The 17981-nt window shown below is 40.8% G+C and overlaps 1 protein-coding gene across 9 annotated transcripts in view; it reads right to left on the bottom strand.

The window, feature by feature from the left end:
• The window catches only part of Mark3 (microtubule affinity regulating kinase 3), a 94503-nt gene that overhangs the window by 51984 nt on the left and 24538 nt on the right, over positions 1 to 17981 (bottom strand). For all 9 annotated transcript variants that reach the window (XM_028883755.2, XM_028883756.2, XM_028883754.2 and 6 more), the window contains exon 3: positions 9197 to 9250. In XM_028883755.2, coding sequence (XP_028739588.1) covers positions 9197 to 9250 — 54 coding nt within the window. The remainder of the gene's footprint in view (positions 1 to 9196; positions 9251 to 17981) is intronic.

Here is a 17981-nt window from a genome sequence, read left to right as displayed (position 1 = left end):
TGGGCGAGTACAGCAAGACTGCCTTAAAAAAAAAGCTGGGCAGTGGTGGCTCACGCCTATAATCCCAGCACTCAGGAGGCAGAGGCAGGTGGATCTCTGTGAGTTTGAGGCCAGCCTGGTCTACAGAGCAAGATCCAGGACAAGTACCAAAACTACACAGAGAAACCCTGTCTCGGGGTGGGTGTGGGTGTGGGTGTGGGTGTGGGTGGGGTGGAGGTGGGGTGGGTTTAATTCATCAACCAAACAATTAAATTAAAACAAATAAAGGAAAGGGAGAAATAATAGCTGATGGTTCCAACACTAAAAAGGAGGACCTAGGAGTTTGAAACCAGCCTAGTCAGCATAAAGATATCCTGTCTCCAAAAAGATGTTTTAGCAGGGCTAGAGACATGGCTTGGTAGTTAAGAGCAGTAAGTGCTCTTGTAGAGGCCAAGATTTAATTCCTGATACCCACATGGTGGCTCAAAGCCACCCGTAACCCCAGTCCTACAGAATCCAACAGGCATGTACCGTGGTACACATATATGCACATGGGCAAAACATTCATACACACAAAACAAAACAAATAAATCTAAATGCTTTACTACTGAGTCCACAGCAACAATTTAGAAGGAGCATTCTCCACTGAAAGATCTTTGTCCCTGTCTTGCTTAATATTTTAAATGGGTGAAAACTCCATACCTAATTTAGACAGCACCAAAGTAGACCTATGTGTTAATAAAAATGACTCAGGGCTCAAAAATGCCCCAGTAGGGCTGGGGATATAGCTCAGGGGTAGAATGCCACACATACAACATACATACACTGATAGACACAGGTCCAAATTACAGCATAAAACCATTTTAGCAAGAACCATGTAACTTAGGTAAGGAAAACAATCAATTTAAGCACAGTAGAAACTAGGCCTGTGCTAAGGGAATCTCCTGTGAGTGACCAAAAGTCTAAGTGTTTACTTTAGAGAAGACTTCAAAGGCTGGCTGTATTTGAAATGGTGAATTTTGCTTCTGGGGCTCCATATGATGAAATAGAGAACAGTGTTATAGACACTTCCAAAAGACAGATACTCATCTAAAGCAAGGGAGAAATGCTGTCTAATAACAAAGTTGCTGGACACCAGAACAAGATGCTGTGGGAAGGTAAGACTAGCCAGCAAACCAGCCAGCAATCATGGTTACATTTTAAAAACATCAACTATTGGCCAGGCAGCAGTGGTGCACACCTTTAATCCCAGCACTCGGGAGGCAGAGCCAGGTGGATCTCTGTGAGTTCCAAGCCAGTCTGATCTACAGAGTGAGATCCAGGACAGGCACCAAAACTACACAGAGAAACCCTGTCTCGAAAGAAAAACAATAACAAAAAACCATCAACTATTTTATTACATGTTATAAATGTCTTGTTTTCAATTAACAGTTTCAGTTTAAGAAAAAGATGGATGGCTGTATCACCGTGGAAACAAGTTTCTGTCCCAGAGAAGACAGAATTGAGACCTCTGAAAGCCTACAGCTGGTACTCCCCAGTCTTTGTGTATTAACACTGAGAATTCCTATGTACTTAAGTATACTTCTTCACCTGGAAAGTCTAGGTCAAGGTTAGGTGAAATTTTATAGCACAGCACCGGGGTCAGCTGTACTGATCTGATGGTATCAGAGTCTCATACAGAGGACAAGGACATTTCTTAAATGAACCACTACAAAGATATCTCCACCACCACCACCCTCCCCCGCCTTTTCAGTTGAGATCCATGCCAATCTGTGACCACCAATGAATAGATACCTTCTTTCAGTTTTCCCAGAGGAGGGCAGGAAAAGCAAGGGGGCAAGCCTTTATTATGGCTTCTACAGGAAAGGCAAACCAGAGCAAGATGCTGGCTTGGACTAGCTACTTGGGATAATCTCAGAAACTCTGAGATACAGATAGTCTCTCATTGACATTTGGCCCTACGGTGTACTTAAGGGCCAGATAGAGCTGGTGGTTTCAAATACAGACTCTGAATTTTCTGGTTTGCATATTAAAGGCACATATAAGGGACAGTAATTTGTTATCACTAAGAATTAGCTCACCCTGAGGAAAGCCAGTAAGGCCCCAGATACCATAGAATCACGACTATAGGAAAACAAAACAGTGTACACAGCCTGCTTTGGTTTTCTTCATAGTATTTTCCAAGAAAGCAAGGACTTCACCTGGCTCAATGATGTACCCACAGTCCACAGAATAGTGCCTGAAATACAGCAGGTATTGAAATGTTTACTAAATAAATAAATGAATGAATAAATGTAGATTTAAAACATGGCTTGAAAACTGAGTGGTGAGGGTGCACGCCTTTAATCCCAGCACTCAGGAGGCAGAGGCAAGTGGATCGCTCTGAGTTCAAGGCCAGTATGGTCTACAGAGTTCCAGGACAGCCAAGGCTGCATAGAGAAACCCTGTCTTGAAAAACCAGTATGGCTCAAGGGGAGGTAGGATACAAATCTGCTTCTTTTAGGTACTTGCAATATTTTCTCAGATTGAAACTACTGACCAACCTCTTTACAATACCTCAAACAGGAAGCACTCAGTTCTTATCTAGGGTTTTTAAAACCCTGAATTAGGGAACTGTAATTACAAAAATGCAGCATGACAGAGTAGAAACAGCCTATAATCTGGGGAAGTTGTTGATGTTTGTTTGTTCCCCTGCTCCATCACTAATTAGATGGAGGGCCTGACTACATCAGTTTCTCAGAGTGTTTCCTCAGTGAAAAATAAGAAGGCAATAAGACCCATCTAAGAAAGTGAAGGTGAAAATATGCCCATCAGAATAGGAAATATAAAAGGTCCATGGTATCTAACAGAAGAACAAGGAGAGGTACAGTCTAGTATCTGATGACAGCAAATGCCTATACCCACCAATACACAAGTGCAATCCCAGCATGGTTTTTTCAGTAGTTCTTTCACTCATGTAACAGGATGAATAACTGGCTAAGTATTCATCCTTCATCAATTAGGGCAGATTACCTAATCTCCCTGCCTCCCTCACCTTAATAGGGCCTATCCCAGGGTGTGGAGAAGAACACGGCTTTGATCCAGCACTCTAGAGGCAGAGAGGCAGGTGGATTTCTGTAAGGTCCAGGTTAACCTGGTCTACAAAAGCAAGTTCCAGGCCAGCCAGGGCTACACAGTGAGACCCTGTTATAAAACAAAAACAAAAAAAACAACCAGATAGAAAGAATGAATAGGATCTGCCTCTGAATTACAAAGGGTAAATAAGTAAATACAAATAAATTATTAAAACAGTGTTCAGCATATATCCAGATTAAACGTGCAAGTATTAATAATTATTGTCATTAATAGTATACAACAATTAAGTCCTACAAAAGAGACCTAATTGTAAACTACCATTCACTTCCTAAACTTTACTTATTTCCTATGAGAGGAACAATTTTAAGCATACCAAACACTATTCCCACACCTATGAACCCCTCTCCAAAAATCAAGCAAACAAAAAACTGCTACTCAGCACAGATCAAGGCTTATTGTGTTCTTATGATGTGTCAAGTATTGTTCTGAGCTTTGCTAAAAGCTCTAAATATTAACTTACTTCTTTCTAACCCCCTACAATGCTATTTTAAAGACCCAGATAAGTGGCATGACACACAGTAGGCAGGGTTTGGAAGTCTGATTTCAGTCCATGGAGTCTGTCTTACACATGCTCCTAAGCATTACTCCTTTGTTGACAGTCTACTTACAGTCTACTTCTAAGACTGAAGGGAAACACTCTGACTTTAGATGGGTTACACTTAGTATACAGACATGCCTCGATAAAGTGGTGCATGCTTTTAATCCTAGCACCTGGGAGGAAGAGGCAGACAGATCTCGAGTTCCAGGCCAGCCTAAACAACATAGTGAGTTCCAGGATAGCCAGGGTGATGTACAGAAACCTTGTCTCAATAAATAATATGACTGAATGAATGGATAAAGTCTAGTAACTTTGAAAAGGTAAGCATTTTTTGTTTAAAAATGAATTATGATCTCTGTATGTGGAGTAAATGTTAGTGTAGAAGTCAGAGGACAACCTTGATGTCATTCCTCAGATGTCACTCACTCTATTAATTGTTTGTCTGTTTATAGACAGGGTCTTTTATGGGCCTAGAACTTGCAAAGCAGACTAGGACAGCCAGATCTATCATTCATTCATTCACTCATTTTTTTTTTTTTTTTTTTTTTTTTTTTTTTTTTTTGTTTTTCGAGACAGGGTTTCTCTGTGTAGCTTTGCGCCTTTCCTGGGACTCACTTGGTAGCCCAGGCTGGCCTCGAACTCACAGAGATCCGCCTGGCTCTGCCTCCCGAGTGCTGGGATTAAAGGCGTGCGCCACCACCGCCCGGCTTCATTCACTCATTTATTTGTAGTCATCTCTCACTGGCCGGAACTTGTCAAGCAAAGAGCCACCTGTCCCTGTAGGATTTACAACACACTACTGCTGTGGGATGTCTTTCTGTACGCTGTGAATATGTGTTGCTCTGATTGGTTGATAAATAAAACACTGATTGGCCAGTAGCCAGGCAGGAAGTATAGGTGGGTCGAGCAGACAAGAAGAATGCTGGGAAGAGGAAGGACAGAGTCAGGAGTCACCAGCCAGATGCAGAGGAAGCAAGATGAGAATGTCTAACTAAGAAAAGGTACCAAGCCACGTCACTAAACATATAATTATGGGTTAATTTAAGAGTAAGAGCTAGTCAGTAACAAGCCTGAGCTAGTGGCCAAACAGTTATAAATAATACTAAGCCTCTGAGTGATTATTTTATAAGCGGGACACGAGAGTGCAGGAGGCCTGGGGGGACTGGAGAAACCTTCTGACTACACACTAGCACACCTAGCTTTATGACTAGCTGCTGCTGCTTTTTTTTTTTTTAAGATTTATTGATGGGTGGCAGTGGCACACGCCTTTAATCCCACCACTCAGGAAGCAGAGCCAGGTGGACTTCTGTGAGTTGGAGGCCAACCTGGTCTACAGAGCAGGATCCAGGACAGGTACCAAAACTACACAGAGAACTCCTGGGGGTGGGGGTGGGGAGAGCTGAATGACCAATAGCTAGGCAGGAGAGGGATAGGTGGGACTGCCAGGCAGAGAGAATAAATAGGAGAAAAAGAGTAATGGAGCAGCAAGAAGGAGGAGAGAAGACACTAGGGGCCAGCCACCCAGTTACACAGCAAGCCATGGAGTAAGAAGAATGGTATATAGACTAGAGAAAGATAAAAACCCAGGGGTAAAAGGTAGACAGAGTAATTTAAGAAAAGCTGGCTAGAAACAAGCCAAGGTAAGGCTGGACATTCATAAGAAAGAACAAGGCTCTGTATAGTCATTTCAGAGCTGAGTAGTCGCCCCCAAAGAACAAAGAGTTTAAAACAAAACAAAACCAACACTACACCACAAATTATGAAGTGTGGGGTTTTTTTTTGTTTTTGTTTTTTTGGTTTTTCGAGACAGGGTATCTCCGTGTAGCTTTGGAGCCTGTCCTGGATCTCGATCTGTAGACCAGGCTGGCCTCAAACTCACAGAGATCCACCTGCCTCTGCCTCCTGAGTGCTGGGATGAAAGGCGTGCGCCACCACCGCCCGGCAAATTATGAAGTTTTAACTATTAGATTATTGTAAACAAAAATTGATGCCAGTGCAAAAATGCATAATCACACTATGGGCTAAACATACAGGGTACTAAGAAAACATAAATTGTAGTAACTTGATGCTGTAGCAACAGTACCTTATAATAAATAATAAGCAATGAACCAGTAAAATGAAAAACTAAAGCAAGCAATCAGGGAGCAAGGTGAAATTATAGCCAACCTGAGACAAAGCTATGTTAAAATGCCTGCAAAATTGGTAAAATTCCAACTATCTCTAGGTTCACATGAACCGTAAATAGTTTGTAGTATCATAAAATACAGAATTAAGAGTCCTTAGTAAATTTTATAGTTAATACCAAATTATAGTATTTCCTAGTTTATTCGCATTAGGTCTAGATATGAAAATCTAAGCAAACAGGTTAGGGGCATAATGGCAACATGTCTTTACTCCTAGCACTCAGAAGACAAAGGCAGGCACCTCTAGGTGAGTTTGAGGCCAGCCAGGGTTACTTAGTCAGACCTTGTCAGAAAGAAAGGAAAAGAAGGAGGGAGGGAGAAGAGAAAGCAAGCAAACAATTCATACTTTAGAACCAAGAACTGGGATCTATTTGCATCATATTTAAATACTATTTATAGTACAGATAAAGTCTACCTCCTCCCCGTTCCCTGATCCTCTCTAAATAAGATATGGGACTCCAAAAAAAAAAAAAAAAAAAAAATCAGGATTAAAAACTCACCATTAGGAATAGAGTAGTAATTAAACTGTACACTACATATACCAAAGTAACTTACAACTGTAGAGTTTGAGGTTTACAAAGCTCTTGTATATGCACTGTTTCATTAATACATCCACTCTGAGATGGTGAAATGATATTAGATAACAATCACTTTGTTAAAGAGAGGTCTTGATAGGTCGCCTAGGTGAGTCTCCAATATCTGGGCTCAAGAGCGTCTCCTGTGTCAGCATCACTAGTAGTTAACACTACAGGGCCACACCACCAACACTGGATCAAACTATCTCTATCTTAAAGATGAAAACCTACGGGGCACTTTTAATCCTAGCTCTCAGGAGGGAGAGCAAGGCAGATCTCTATGAGTTTGAGGCCAGCCTGATCTATAGCAAATTGCTGGCCAGTCAAGGATACACAGTGAGACCTTGTCTCAAAAAACAAAACAAAAAACAACAACAACAACAAAAAATAAAGGACCTAAAACTGAAAAGTTTAGTGACTTGCTCATGGTCAAGCCAGACATTCAGTTAAGACAGAGAAGCAGGATGGGATGGCTCAGTGGGTAAAAGAACTTGCTACGTAACGCAGACAATCTGAATTTTACGTCCAGAACCCACATAAAAGGGTAGAAGGAGAGAGTCAACTCCATGCAGTTGTCCACTGACCTCTGCAGATGTGCCATGGCACTCAACACAGGTACAATATGCACTCACAACAATAATAAAGTTTTAAAGAGCCAAAGCAGAGCCAGGTAGTGATGGTGGCATACACCTTTAATCCCAACACTTGGGAGGCAGAGGCAGGTGGATCTCTGTCTACAAAGCAAGTCCCAGGACAGCCAAAGTTGTTACACAGAGAAAAAAAACAAAACAAAAAAACCCAAAGAGGCTGGGCGGTGGTGGCGCACGCCTTTAATCCCAGCACTGGGAGGCAGAGGCAGGTGGATCTCTATGAGTTCGAGGCCAGCCTGGTCTACAGAGTGAGATGCAGGAAAGGTGCAAAGCTACACAGCGAAACCCTGTCTCGAAAAACAAAAACCAAAAAACAAAAACAAAAAATCCCAAAGAGTTTAACCAAGCCAAATGCCAACAGTATGTATGTATTTTAAAATAGAGCATTGCCTATGAAGAACAACAGTCCTGCTGGGTGGTAGATCTCTGTGAGTTTGAGGCCAGCCTGGTCTACAGAGTAAGTTCCAGGACAGCCAGGACTGTTACAAAGAGAAACAATGTCTCTAAAAACAAAAACAAACAAACAAACAAAAAATGCCAACAAAAACCCCATCAGCCCTTTACCTAAGGCTCAAACATTTTGGAAGCGTGGGCAGATTGTAAGAGCCAGAGGATCAGAGGATTTGCTGTGAGACTGTCTCCTAGTAACATCAGAAGCGACACCCATCAAGTCTCACCAATGTGACTGCTCAACCATGAGCTGAACAAGGAGGACACCAATAAATATGGCAAACCAGAGAAAAGACCATGAAGACTCAAATCCTACACAAAACTACAGACAACTGAGGAATGCTGAGAGGAGAGTCTTCCCCAGGGAAAAGCATATACATTGGCTGCCCAGTGCCTTATGGTCAGCCCTAAAAACATATTACAAATGGCATTATATGGGCTGAACAGGTAATAGTTAGGAATATATATACAGCTGTGCGGTGGTGGCGCACACCTTTAATCCCAGCACTCGGGAGGCAGAGCCAGGTGGATCTCTGTGAGTTCGAAGCCAGCCTGGGCTACCAAGTGAGTCCCAGGAAAGGCGCAAAGCTACACAGAGAAACCCTGTCTCGAAAAACCAAAAAAAAAAAAAAAAAAAAAAAAGGAATATATATACACATGCATATATGCATACAATAACAACTGGTGAAAAAAAAGAAGCCATAAACTTGAAGGAAAGCTCAGAGGGGTTTATGGGAGGGTGTGGAGGGAAGGAAAAGTAAGGGAGAAATGTTGTAAGTAAATTATAATCTCAAGAAATTAAAAAGAAAAAGAAAAAAAGATGGAAGTATTGCTAAACTGCTTAGTACAGTCTCAAAGATGCTTAGGCTCAAGCAATTTCCTTTCTCCAGCAGTCTCACAAGTAGCTGGGTCAAGAAAAATTATATGTCTCAAATGAAAATATTTTCTTTTTTTTTTTTTTTTTTTTGTTTTTGAGACAGGGTTTCTCTGTGTAGCTTTGGTGCCTGTCCTGGATCTCACTTTGTAGACCAGGCTGGACTCCAAACTCACAGAGATCCGCCTGGCTCTGCCTCCCAAGTGCTGGGATTAAAGACGTACACCACCACCGCCCGGCCATCATATTTTTTTTTAAATTCTATCTTAGTCGAACATTTAAAATGATGGCCCTCAATTGAAGTTAACCCAACTATTTTTATGAAATATTCCATTTAAGTTTTTTTGAGGGAGGAGGGAAATATCTAACTAGAAAGCTTAGGTTGGCCTTAAACTTGGGGGGAGAGTTTCTGCCTCTGTCTTCCAAGTGCTGGGGTTACAGGCAAGCACCATTATCATGCCCAGCAAGCTACATCCACTGGAGGAACTGAAAGCTTTGTTGCACTAACTACTAATAGCTAAGACATTTAATGGGCTTGGAGAGATAGCTCGGGGGTTAAGAGGACTGACTGCTCTTTCAGAGGACCCAGGTTCAATGCCCAGCACCCACATGGCAGCTGACAACTGTTTGTAACCCCAGTTCCAGGGGATCTAACATCCTTATACATACATGCAGGCAAAACACCAATGCACATTAAATAAAAAAAGTTAAAAAAAAAAAAAACCCAACAATTAGAAGTAAATTATATAGCAATTAAAACAAAAATTTAAAATAAAATTTTAAAATGAACAGTAAATACTAGATCAACATACCTTTTGTAGACTTGTTGGATTCAATTGAGTTTTGTCAATTATTTTTATTGCAACCTAAGGGGGAAAAAGTATTGACAGATTTTTCAGAACTTGGTAATTTTATAGACTAAACAGTAAGAGTTTTGTAAATTCTCACACATATGGCACTGTTAAAAAGCAATCAAAAAAGCAAATCTCAGCTGGTTATAACAAAGCAATTAGAACTTCCTAAGACTATGTGATTAAGAAGAGACTGACCTCATGCAAATGGTATTATTGTGACATTTTATATTTGTTACTTACATAGAGGAGGGTGAAATAATCTCTTCTATCCTTCCTTCAAAGTATTATAGAATGAATACACTTCAAAACTTACGCAGTGTAGCAGATCTCTTCGCTTTGGGGGGGTGGTGGTAGTAGTGCTGACTAGACAGAGTCTTATTCACACTACAAGAGTGCTCTGCTACTGACCTATACCCCATCCCCACTTTGCTATTTACTGAGACTAATTTCAGCAAACTTTGGAATTCTAGGGCAAAAATTTGAAAAGAGTATTTAGCCTAAAATACCTTTGTATCTTGCACACAGAGCTTTCATAAGTATTGAGGTAAGTTGGTACTGAATCTGAAAACAACAACAAAAGAATCCACCCAAAAACAGAAGGCCTGGTGTGGTGGCGTGCATCTGTACTTCTGGTACCAAGGAGACTTAAGATAAGAAGACTGGAGCCGGGCGTTGATGGCGCACGCCTTTAATCCCAGCACTCGGGAGGCAGAGCCAGGCGGATCTCTGTGAGTTCGAGGCCAGCCTGGGCTACCAAGTGAGCTCCAGGAAAGGCGCAAAGCTACACAGAGAAACCCTGTCTCGAAAAAACCAAAAAAAAAAAAAAAAAAGATAAGAAGACTGAAAGACCAGTCTGGGTACCACATCAGGAACCAACTCAAATAACAATGGCAAAAGTCCCCCAGGAACCAACTCAAGTAACAATGAAAAAGTCCCTCAGACAGTTAAAGAAAACCCCAGGTCAATCTGTGGGCTAACCATGGGAAACATATACAGAGGCAATAATAAATGTATCACCTGGCAACCTTTGTTCAGAAAGAGTATAGAGCAAACAATAGTTTTTTTAAAAGCCATTAGAATACAGGGAGAAACTACAGCTTCTTTTAATATGTATGTCTTACTTAAAAATGAAAGGGGTCAGTTTTATTAATATTTAACAAATGGATGAATGTGTATCCTCACCTGGTAAGCTTGCATTAAGATGGCTGAGAGTATAGAACAGTATAAGAGCATTTTCATACCACGCATGAGCCACTGGGTTTGATCCACAACAACAAAAAGGGATGGGAAGAAGAATTAAAAATTATTTTAAAAAGTTCTACAGATTATGTATGTCAAGTGTTGAGAAGTAGAGGGCAACTTAAGAAGAAAAAACTTAGCTATGACTAGAGTATGAACTGAATTCAGCTTTCCACTGAAGTTACAGATCAGGCAACAGACTGCCCTGTAAGATGCAGGAGAGCCCATTTCCCACTGTGTATTCTGTAGAAGTCACAGCTCATAAACCCACTGAAGAAAGCATATGCAGCCAAAGTCTAGGACATGATCTTGGAGAGTCTCCATGCCAATAGTTCCCATACTTGGTGCTTTCACATCCTTAAGGATTACGGATGACCCAAGTGTGGGCTCTATCTGTCAATATTTACCACATCACAAATGAAAACAGGAAACCACCACCACCAACAACAAAAAACCCATCTACCTATTCATTACAAAATAACAATAAACCCATCATGGTACCATAACATCCCTAATAAAATTCTTTTCATTTTATTTTATTTTATTTATTTTGGTTTTTCAAGACAGGGTTTCTCTATGTAGCTTTGGAGCCTGTCCTGGAGCTAGCTCTGCAGACCAGACTAGCCTTGAACTCTCAGAGATCTGCCTGCCTCTGCCTCCTGAGTGCTGGGATTATGTGCATTGGTGTTTGGCCTGCATGTATGTTTGTGTGAGGGCATCAGGTCTCCTGGAACTGGAGTTACAGATAGGTGTGAGCTGTCATGTGGATACTGGGAATTGAACTGGGGTCCTCTGGAAGAACAGCCAGTGCTCTTAACTGCTGAGCCATATCTCCAGCCCCAAAATTCTTTTTTATTTTTAAGACAAAGTGTCGCTGTGTAGCTCTGGCTAGCCTATAACTCACTGTATAGACCAGGCTGGCTTTGAACGCACAGAAATCTGCCTGCCTCTGCCTCCAAAGAGCTGGGATCAAAGGTGTGCACCAGCTTCTGGATCTATACTTCATCTGTTGTGATACGTTTGATTACATGGCCTCTGGAAAATCCACTTTCCATTTGTGTGAAAATGAAAAGTTTTAATAGTATTAGTACAAAAATTAGTTTTAATATTTATTTTTACTGGGGAGTGGTAACACATGCCTTTAATCCTAGCACTAGGGATGCAGAGGCAGGCAGAGTTCTAGGTTCGAGGTCAGCCTGGGTCTAAAGAATGAGTTGCAGGACAGCCAGGGCTACACAGAGAAATTCTGTCTTGAAAAACAAAACCTATTTATTTATGTATGTATGTATGTATGTATGTATGTATTTGTTGTGTGCACACATGCATGCCACAGATGACAACCTTCTGAAGTCAATTCTCTCTTCCCACTATGTGGGTTCCAAGAATTCAGGTCATCTGAGGAGGCTAAGCTGTAGGAACCTTTACCCATGGAGAGCCATCTTGCCAGCCCAACACTATACTATTTTAAAAACTACTTTACTTGGTCTGAAACTCCTACCTGCTCCAATTACTGATTCTCTATGAACTTGTAGGCCTCCAGGACCAAGAAAGAAGAAACATTGTAGCAATCATTCTGACGGCTTCAAAGCAACTCAGAATTGAGAAAAAAGTATAGAATGAATGTGGACGCACTGGGAAAAAGTCAAAATACTAGTTCCATATTTGAAAAATATAAATTTAAGTGGAAACTGCACTAAATAAGAGAAAAAAAATATTTGCTGGTAGGATAGTCAAGCATTGCCTATACATATCTCACCTGGGAGGCACCAAACTATTTATTCATCTGTATAGCGCAAGTTGGACAGTGGTTGGATGGACAGGTGTTGCCCAACAGTTTCCTCTGAGATTGAAACATTCCACCCTGCAATGAAGCTCCTTCAGCAGGAAGATTAACAACTCACAATAGGTTCAGGAGTCCCCAAAACTGACCAGATTCACTAGGCCCTTCCTTCTCAGGTCAAACAATAAAACCTGAGAGTCCCTCTCAGATAAACGGAATTGAGCTGCCAAGAAGACTGAAGCTAGACCAGCTAGCTCCTGAAGCAGCAGTTTAAACAAACTGAGGCACCTGGGATGCACACTCTCCAATCTGGTGAGCGTGTGCAGGCCTTGCCGTGTGCTCCAGGTTCCCAGACTGTGAGCTGTCACCCCAGCTGGGGGCGCTTTAGTGATACAGCTGTCTTTGAGTCACTTCCTTTCCTGTGTGTGACCCCTCACCCATATTCTTGTAAGTAACACCGATAAAACTTAGAGTTAGCTCACCAGGTTGGCCTCTGGTGGTATCTGCACTTGCGTCTGTCATGAGTCAAGTTGTCATGTAAATGTTTCTCAGGAGAAGTTCTGTCACACAGCAGCATGGTACTTACATTTGCTGAGCTAATCTAAGGCCTTGAACACTCAGATACATTAAAAATGGAGAAAGGTCAATGAAAAAACACTGTCTCTAGCATTTTAACAGATTACAATGTCACTCATAAAAATTTACAGTATTTCAAGTTAGAATTAATTTTCTTTAATCTTTATTTTTCTTTCCTTTTTATGATTTATTTTTAATTTTATGTGAATTGGTGTTTTGCCTGCACGTACATCTGTGTAAGAGTGTCAGATCCACTGGACCTGGAGTTATAGACAGGTATGAGCTGTCATGTGGATGCTGGGAATTGAACCATGGTCCTCTGGAAGAGCAGCCAGTGCTCTTAACCTCTGAGCCACCTCTCAGCCCCAAAACCTTACTTTCATAAGCAATTTTAAATGATATATTTAGAATCCCCAATTTCAAAAAAAATCTTTCTTTTCTGGTCATCCCTCAATGTCATTCTCGGGGCCAAATCTGGCAGTGTTGAGGCCTTTTCCCATTTTCTTCCCTCTGAGTTCCCGAAACCTGGTTTCTAGCTGCTCTTTACAACTGCTAACTTCCTCCATTTATAAAGAACAATTCTATCCTGCTTCTGTTCCTACATAGTTCACATTCAGGGATATTGCTTTTATTTTGTTTGTTTGTGGGGTTGATTTTTGGTTTGGGGTTTTTTGAGACAGGGGTTCTCTGTATAGCACTGGCTGTCCTTGAACTCGGACATCTGCCTGCCTCTGCCTCCTAAGTCCTAAGATTAAAGGTGTGCACCATCAACACCCAGGCAAAGTTTATTTTATTTTTATTTTACGTGTCTAAGTGTTTTGCCTACATGGATATAAGTGTACCATGGCATACCTGATAACCGTGGAGGCCAGAAAACAGCACTGAACTAGAGTTACAGACAGTTTCGAGCTGTTACCTGGGGGTCAGGAACTGAACCTCTGCAAAAAACTGCTCTTAACTGCTAAACCGTCACTCCAGACAGGAACTGCTTTTCAAAAAGGTCAAATACGGGGTTGGGGATTTAGCTCAGTGGTAGAGTGCTTGCCTAGCAAGCGCAAGGCCCTGGGTTCGATCCTCAGCTCCAGGAAAAAAAAAAAAAAAAAGGTCAAATATGGTGTATGCAGCTCCACTAAATTATTAGAAAAGTCATCAAAGCTGTTGTGAATTAAAGATAATCATTTAACATATACACACAGCAATTAGACCTTCCTCTAAGCTGTGTTGACTCAATCACCAAATTAACCTGGGACCAGATCTAGAGCCTGGAAGGGGGTGGGGGTGGTGCGGCATCCAAGCAGGACCTTGAGATCACCAAGAAAGGATGACTATGGGTGATTGTGGGTGTTACCAGGAAGGTGGAGACTACCACTCATTCTCAAGGTTGTGGATTGGGGAGTGTGGTACAGAATAAGCCTTGTAGGTTCACTAGGTGAGGAGAGATTATGCCTGTCACATGCTGTATAAAATTCTTGGAAATTTTATTTAGTAACTGTAATGCCAGAAGCAAAGTAGAAAATTTCAAAACAGAAATAAAGAGGCTCATGAATGAGAACAGGCCAGGCAAGCATCCCTGAAGAAAAATGTTCATCTTCTACCTTCTAATCAAAATATCCTAATACTTGGACCCTGAAAGGTGTTAAGGCATGCATAACCATTAAAATAATAGTCAAAAAGGAACTCTAGGGCCTAGAGAGATAACTTAGCAGTCAAGAGTGTGTACTGCTCTTGCAGAGGACCTGAGTTCAATCCGCAGCAACCAAAATGAGCAGCTAAAAACCACCTCCAATTCTGGATGTAGAGGGATCCAATGTCTATGGCTTTTCTGAGCACCTACATTCAGGAGCACAAAACTACACAGACAACACACACACACACACACACACAAAATTAAAAAATAAAACTTTTAACAATAAAAAAAGAAAGAACTCTAAATCCTTTAAGCTCTCAATAGCCCGAATAGCAGTCTGCTTAAGCTGCCATAATAAATACCACAGACTGGTAGCTTAAACAGAACCATTAATATTTTGTTTTAGTGGATGATGGATCATTCAACATCAAAGTGCCAGCACGGCTGGTTCTGGGGAGGGCTCTGCTCCTAGCTTCAGATAGATGCACTCCTTCTCACTGTATCCCCTTAGACCAGAAAGAGAAGATTCTCTGTTGTATCTTTTTACAAAAACATAAATAATATAAATAATAATTAAGGCTCACTTAAACGTCTATGAAGACCCTATTATTAAATATAGTCATGCTATAGGCCAGGACTTCAACATATGAGTTTAAGGACAAGCTGGGCAGTGGTGGTACACACCTGTAATCCCAGCACTCAGAGGCTGAGGCAGGTGGATCTCTGAGTTCGAGGCCAGCCTGGTCTACAGAGTAAGTTCCAGGACAGCGGAGTCTACACAGAGAAACCCTGCCTTGAAAAACAAAAACAAAAAAAAAGTTTGAGGGAATACCTTTTAGTCCATGGTGGATGCAAACAATGACAGTAGTTGGTTACAAAATAAAACTTAAGAGGCTGAAGAGACGGCAAAGCACTTAAGAGCACTTGATGCTCTTACAGAAGACTCAGTTCCAACATCTACATGGTGACCTACAACCATCCAAACCAGATCCTGAGGATCCAAACCCAAATCTGACCTCTGTAAGCACCAGGCACACTCATGGTGCACATACATACATACATGCACATTAAACACTAATTCATATACAAGAAAAAAAAAAGCTTTCCAATTACAGTAAAATACAACAGCATGCAAGAATGTCACAGGAAAAAAGAAAAGCCAGCTTCAAATGGTAGAGTAAAGCTTTAATCCTAGCACTTGGGAGGTAGAGACAGGCAGATTTCTGAATTTAAGGCTAACGTGGTTTACAGAAAAAGTTCCAGGACAGCTGAGTCTACACAGAGAAACCCTGACTCAGGAAAAGAAAAAAGGAAAAAAAGAAAAGGAAAGAAGAAAAAAGCAGCAGGGTACACAGTAAATACTACATGATCTCAAGAGCATTTACGTATTCAAAACAGACATTTGTCTAAGTGAACAGCAACTTTAAAAGGCCAACAGACAATTAAAAGTAGAAAAAAGCACTAAAGCAAGCAGACTATTTCAGATAAAGTAATTTAAAAAATGATTGTGGACATCTTAGACTACTAAAATTTGAATAATCTGAAACCATGGTGTAATTCTTTTTGGCAGTAAAACTAAACACTTTACATACAAAATTAAGCACAATTACTAAGTGCAAAGTTTTCCTGCAGCCATAATGTGGCTGTTTGGCTAACAGCTGGGTGCTGATCAGATGGAGCTCGATCCTCTGACATGACAGGTCAATCGAACATCACTTGTAGCTCGAGCTGGCCTTTAACTAATGATCCTCCTGCTTCAGCCTCCCAATCATGGCTTATTATATTTGAGTGCCTCCTCAGGGGCAACTGGTACTATATATTATTGGTCAGTGTTGAACTGATGGCCCACAACTCAATCATGCCTCGGGGTGCTTACCTGAACACAGGCATTTTCTCTGCAAGACACATCTCAGCCTTGCAATTAGGACAAATAAACAGCACTGCATCACTACGATCAGGAACTACATTAATCAGCACAATTATTTTTTTTTTAATTAGACGGGAGGGAAAAAAAGGCAAATTAGTGCCAAAGCACTGTGAGGGATGATTCTTGCAAATAACAAGTATATAAATTTATAAGCATGAACTCTGTCCTGGAGTGAATGGTAGTAATGGCTTCACAACAATGTAAGTAAAAATATTATCACTAAATTGTAAACTTAAAAACAGTTAAAATTGCCAGGGGGTGGTGGCACCTGTCTTTAATCCCAGCACTAGGAAGGCAGAGCCAGGCAGATCTCTGTGAGTTCAAGGCCAGCTTGGTCTACAGAGAGATCCAAGACAGGCTCCAAAGCTACACAGAGAAACCTTGTCTCAAAAAACAGTTAAAATTGTAACTCTTACACTACATGCATTTCCCACACACTAAAGCAGTAGTACAGGCCAGTAATCTTGGCACTTGAGAAGCTAAAGGAAGAAGAGCACTGAGACCAGTATGGATTACAGAGTGAATGCTAGGCTAGCCTGGGCTACATAGCCGACACTCTTGCTCAAAGAGCCATAAAAACAAAACAATTCTCCTGAGTGTAAGAGTGATTTTCTTATATCTGAAAATTGAGTTTACAGCATGGAGAGATGGTTCAGCCAGTTAAAAACACTTGTTCTTGCAGAGGACCTGGGTTCAATTCCCAGCACCCACATGGTGGCTTATGACCATCTATAATTCCAGTTTCAGGGGATCTGGCCCTCTATTCTGACATCTGATGGCAGCAGGCAAACATGTGGTGCACATACATACATGCAGGCAAAAACACTCATACACATACAAGAAAATAAATAAATCTTGAGAAAAAAATGTTTAAAAAGAACATGGTTTTGCCTTGTCCTTTCAGAATGTACTAAAAGCATAGTATCAGTTTCAGCTTTTAGTTACATATATTATTATAGATTATACAAGGCCTTTCCTTTAATCTTCTGTTACTCACTTCCAAATATGCTACTACTTATACTCAACTGAAGCAAATTATTCTGGGTATTAACTTTGTCAGTCTTTGTGTAGTTGCTTTTAATTAAATTTCAATTAATCACTCCTTCCATCCTAAGAAACAAATCTATGCTGAGTTCTAGAATAGCATTAAAGACAATATCCATAATATCTGAAAGCGTAAAGTGTTCCTTTTTTTTTTTTCTTTTTGGTTTTTTGAGACAGGGTTTCTCTACATAGCTTGGCTGTCCTGGAATTCACTCTGTATACCAGGCTGCCTCAGACATCCACCTGCCATGCCTCCCAAGTACTGGGATTAAAGGTATGCACCACCACCACCCCCCAGCACTCATCCCTCCCTTTTTTTAATTTTTATTTTTTTTTATTTATTTTTTAAATTACACTCATGATATTCATTACTTACACTCATGACATTAATCACATTTGTGGTATTCATAGATTACATTCGCAGTATTCATTCAATTATATATATATATATATATATATATATATATATATAAAATTTTAAATGTAGAATGTCATTTCTTGAAGGGGTAGGGGGTCTTAAATACAGGCTTACAGCACAATGGAAGGACCC

Source organism: Peromyscus leucopus, chromosome 14 (genome assembly GCF_004664715.2).
Source record: "Peromyscus leucopus breed LL Stock chromosome 14, UCI_PerLeu_2.1, whole genome shotgun sequence".
NCBI lineage: Eukaryota > Metazoa > Chordata > Mammalia > Rodentia > Cricetidae > Peromyscus > Peromyscus leucopus.
This window is presented reverse-complemented; position numbering and strand designations above follow the sequence as displayed.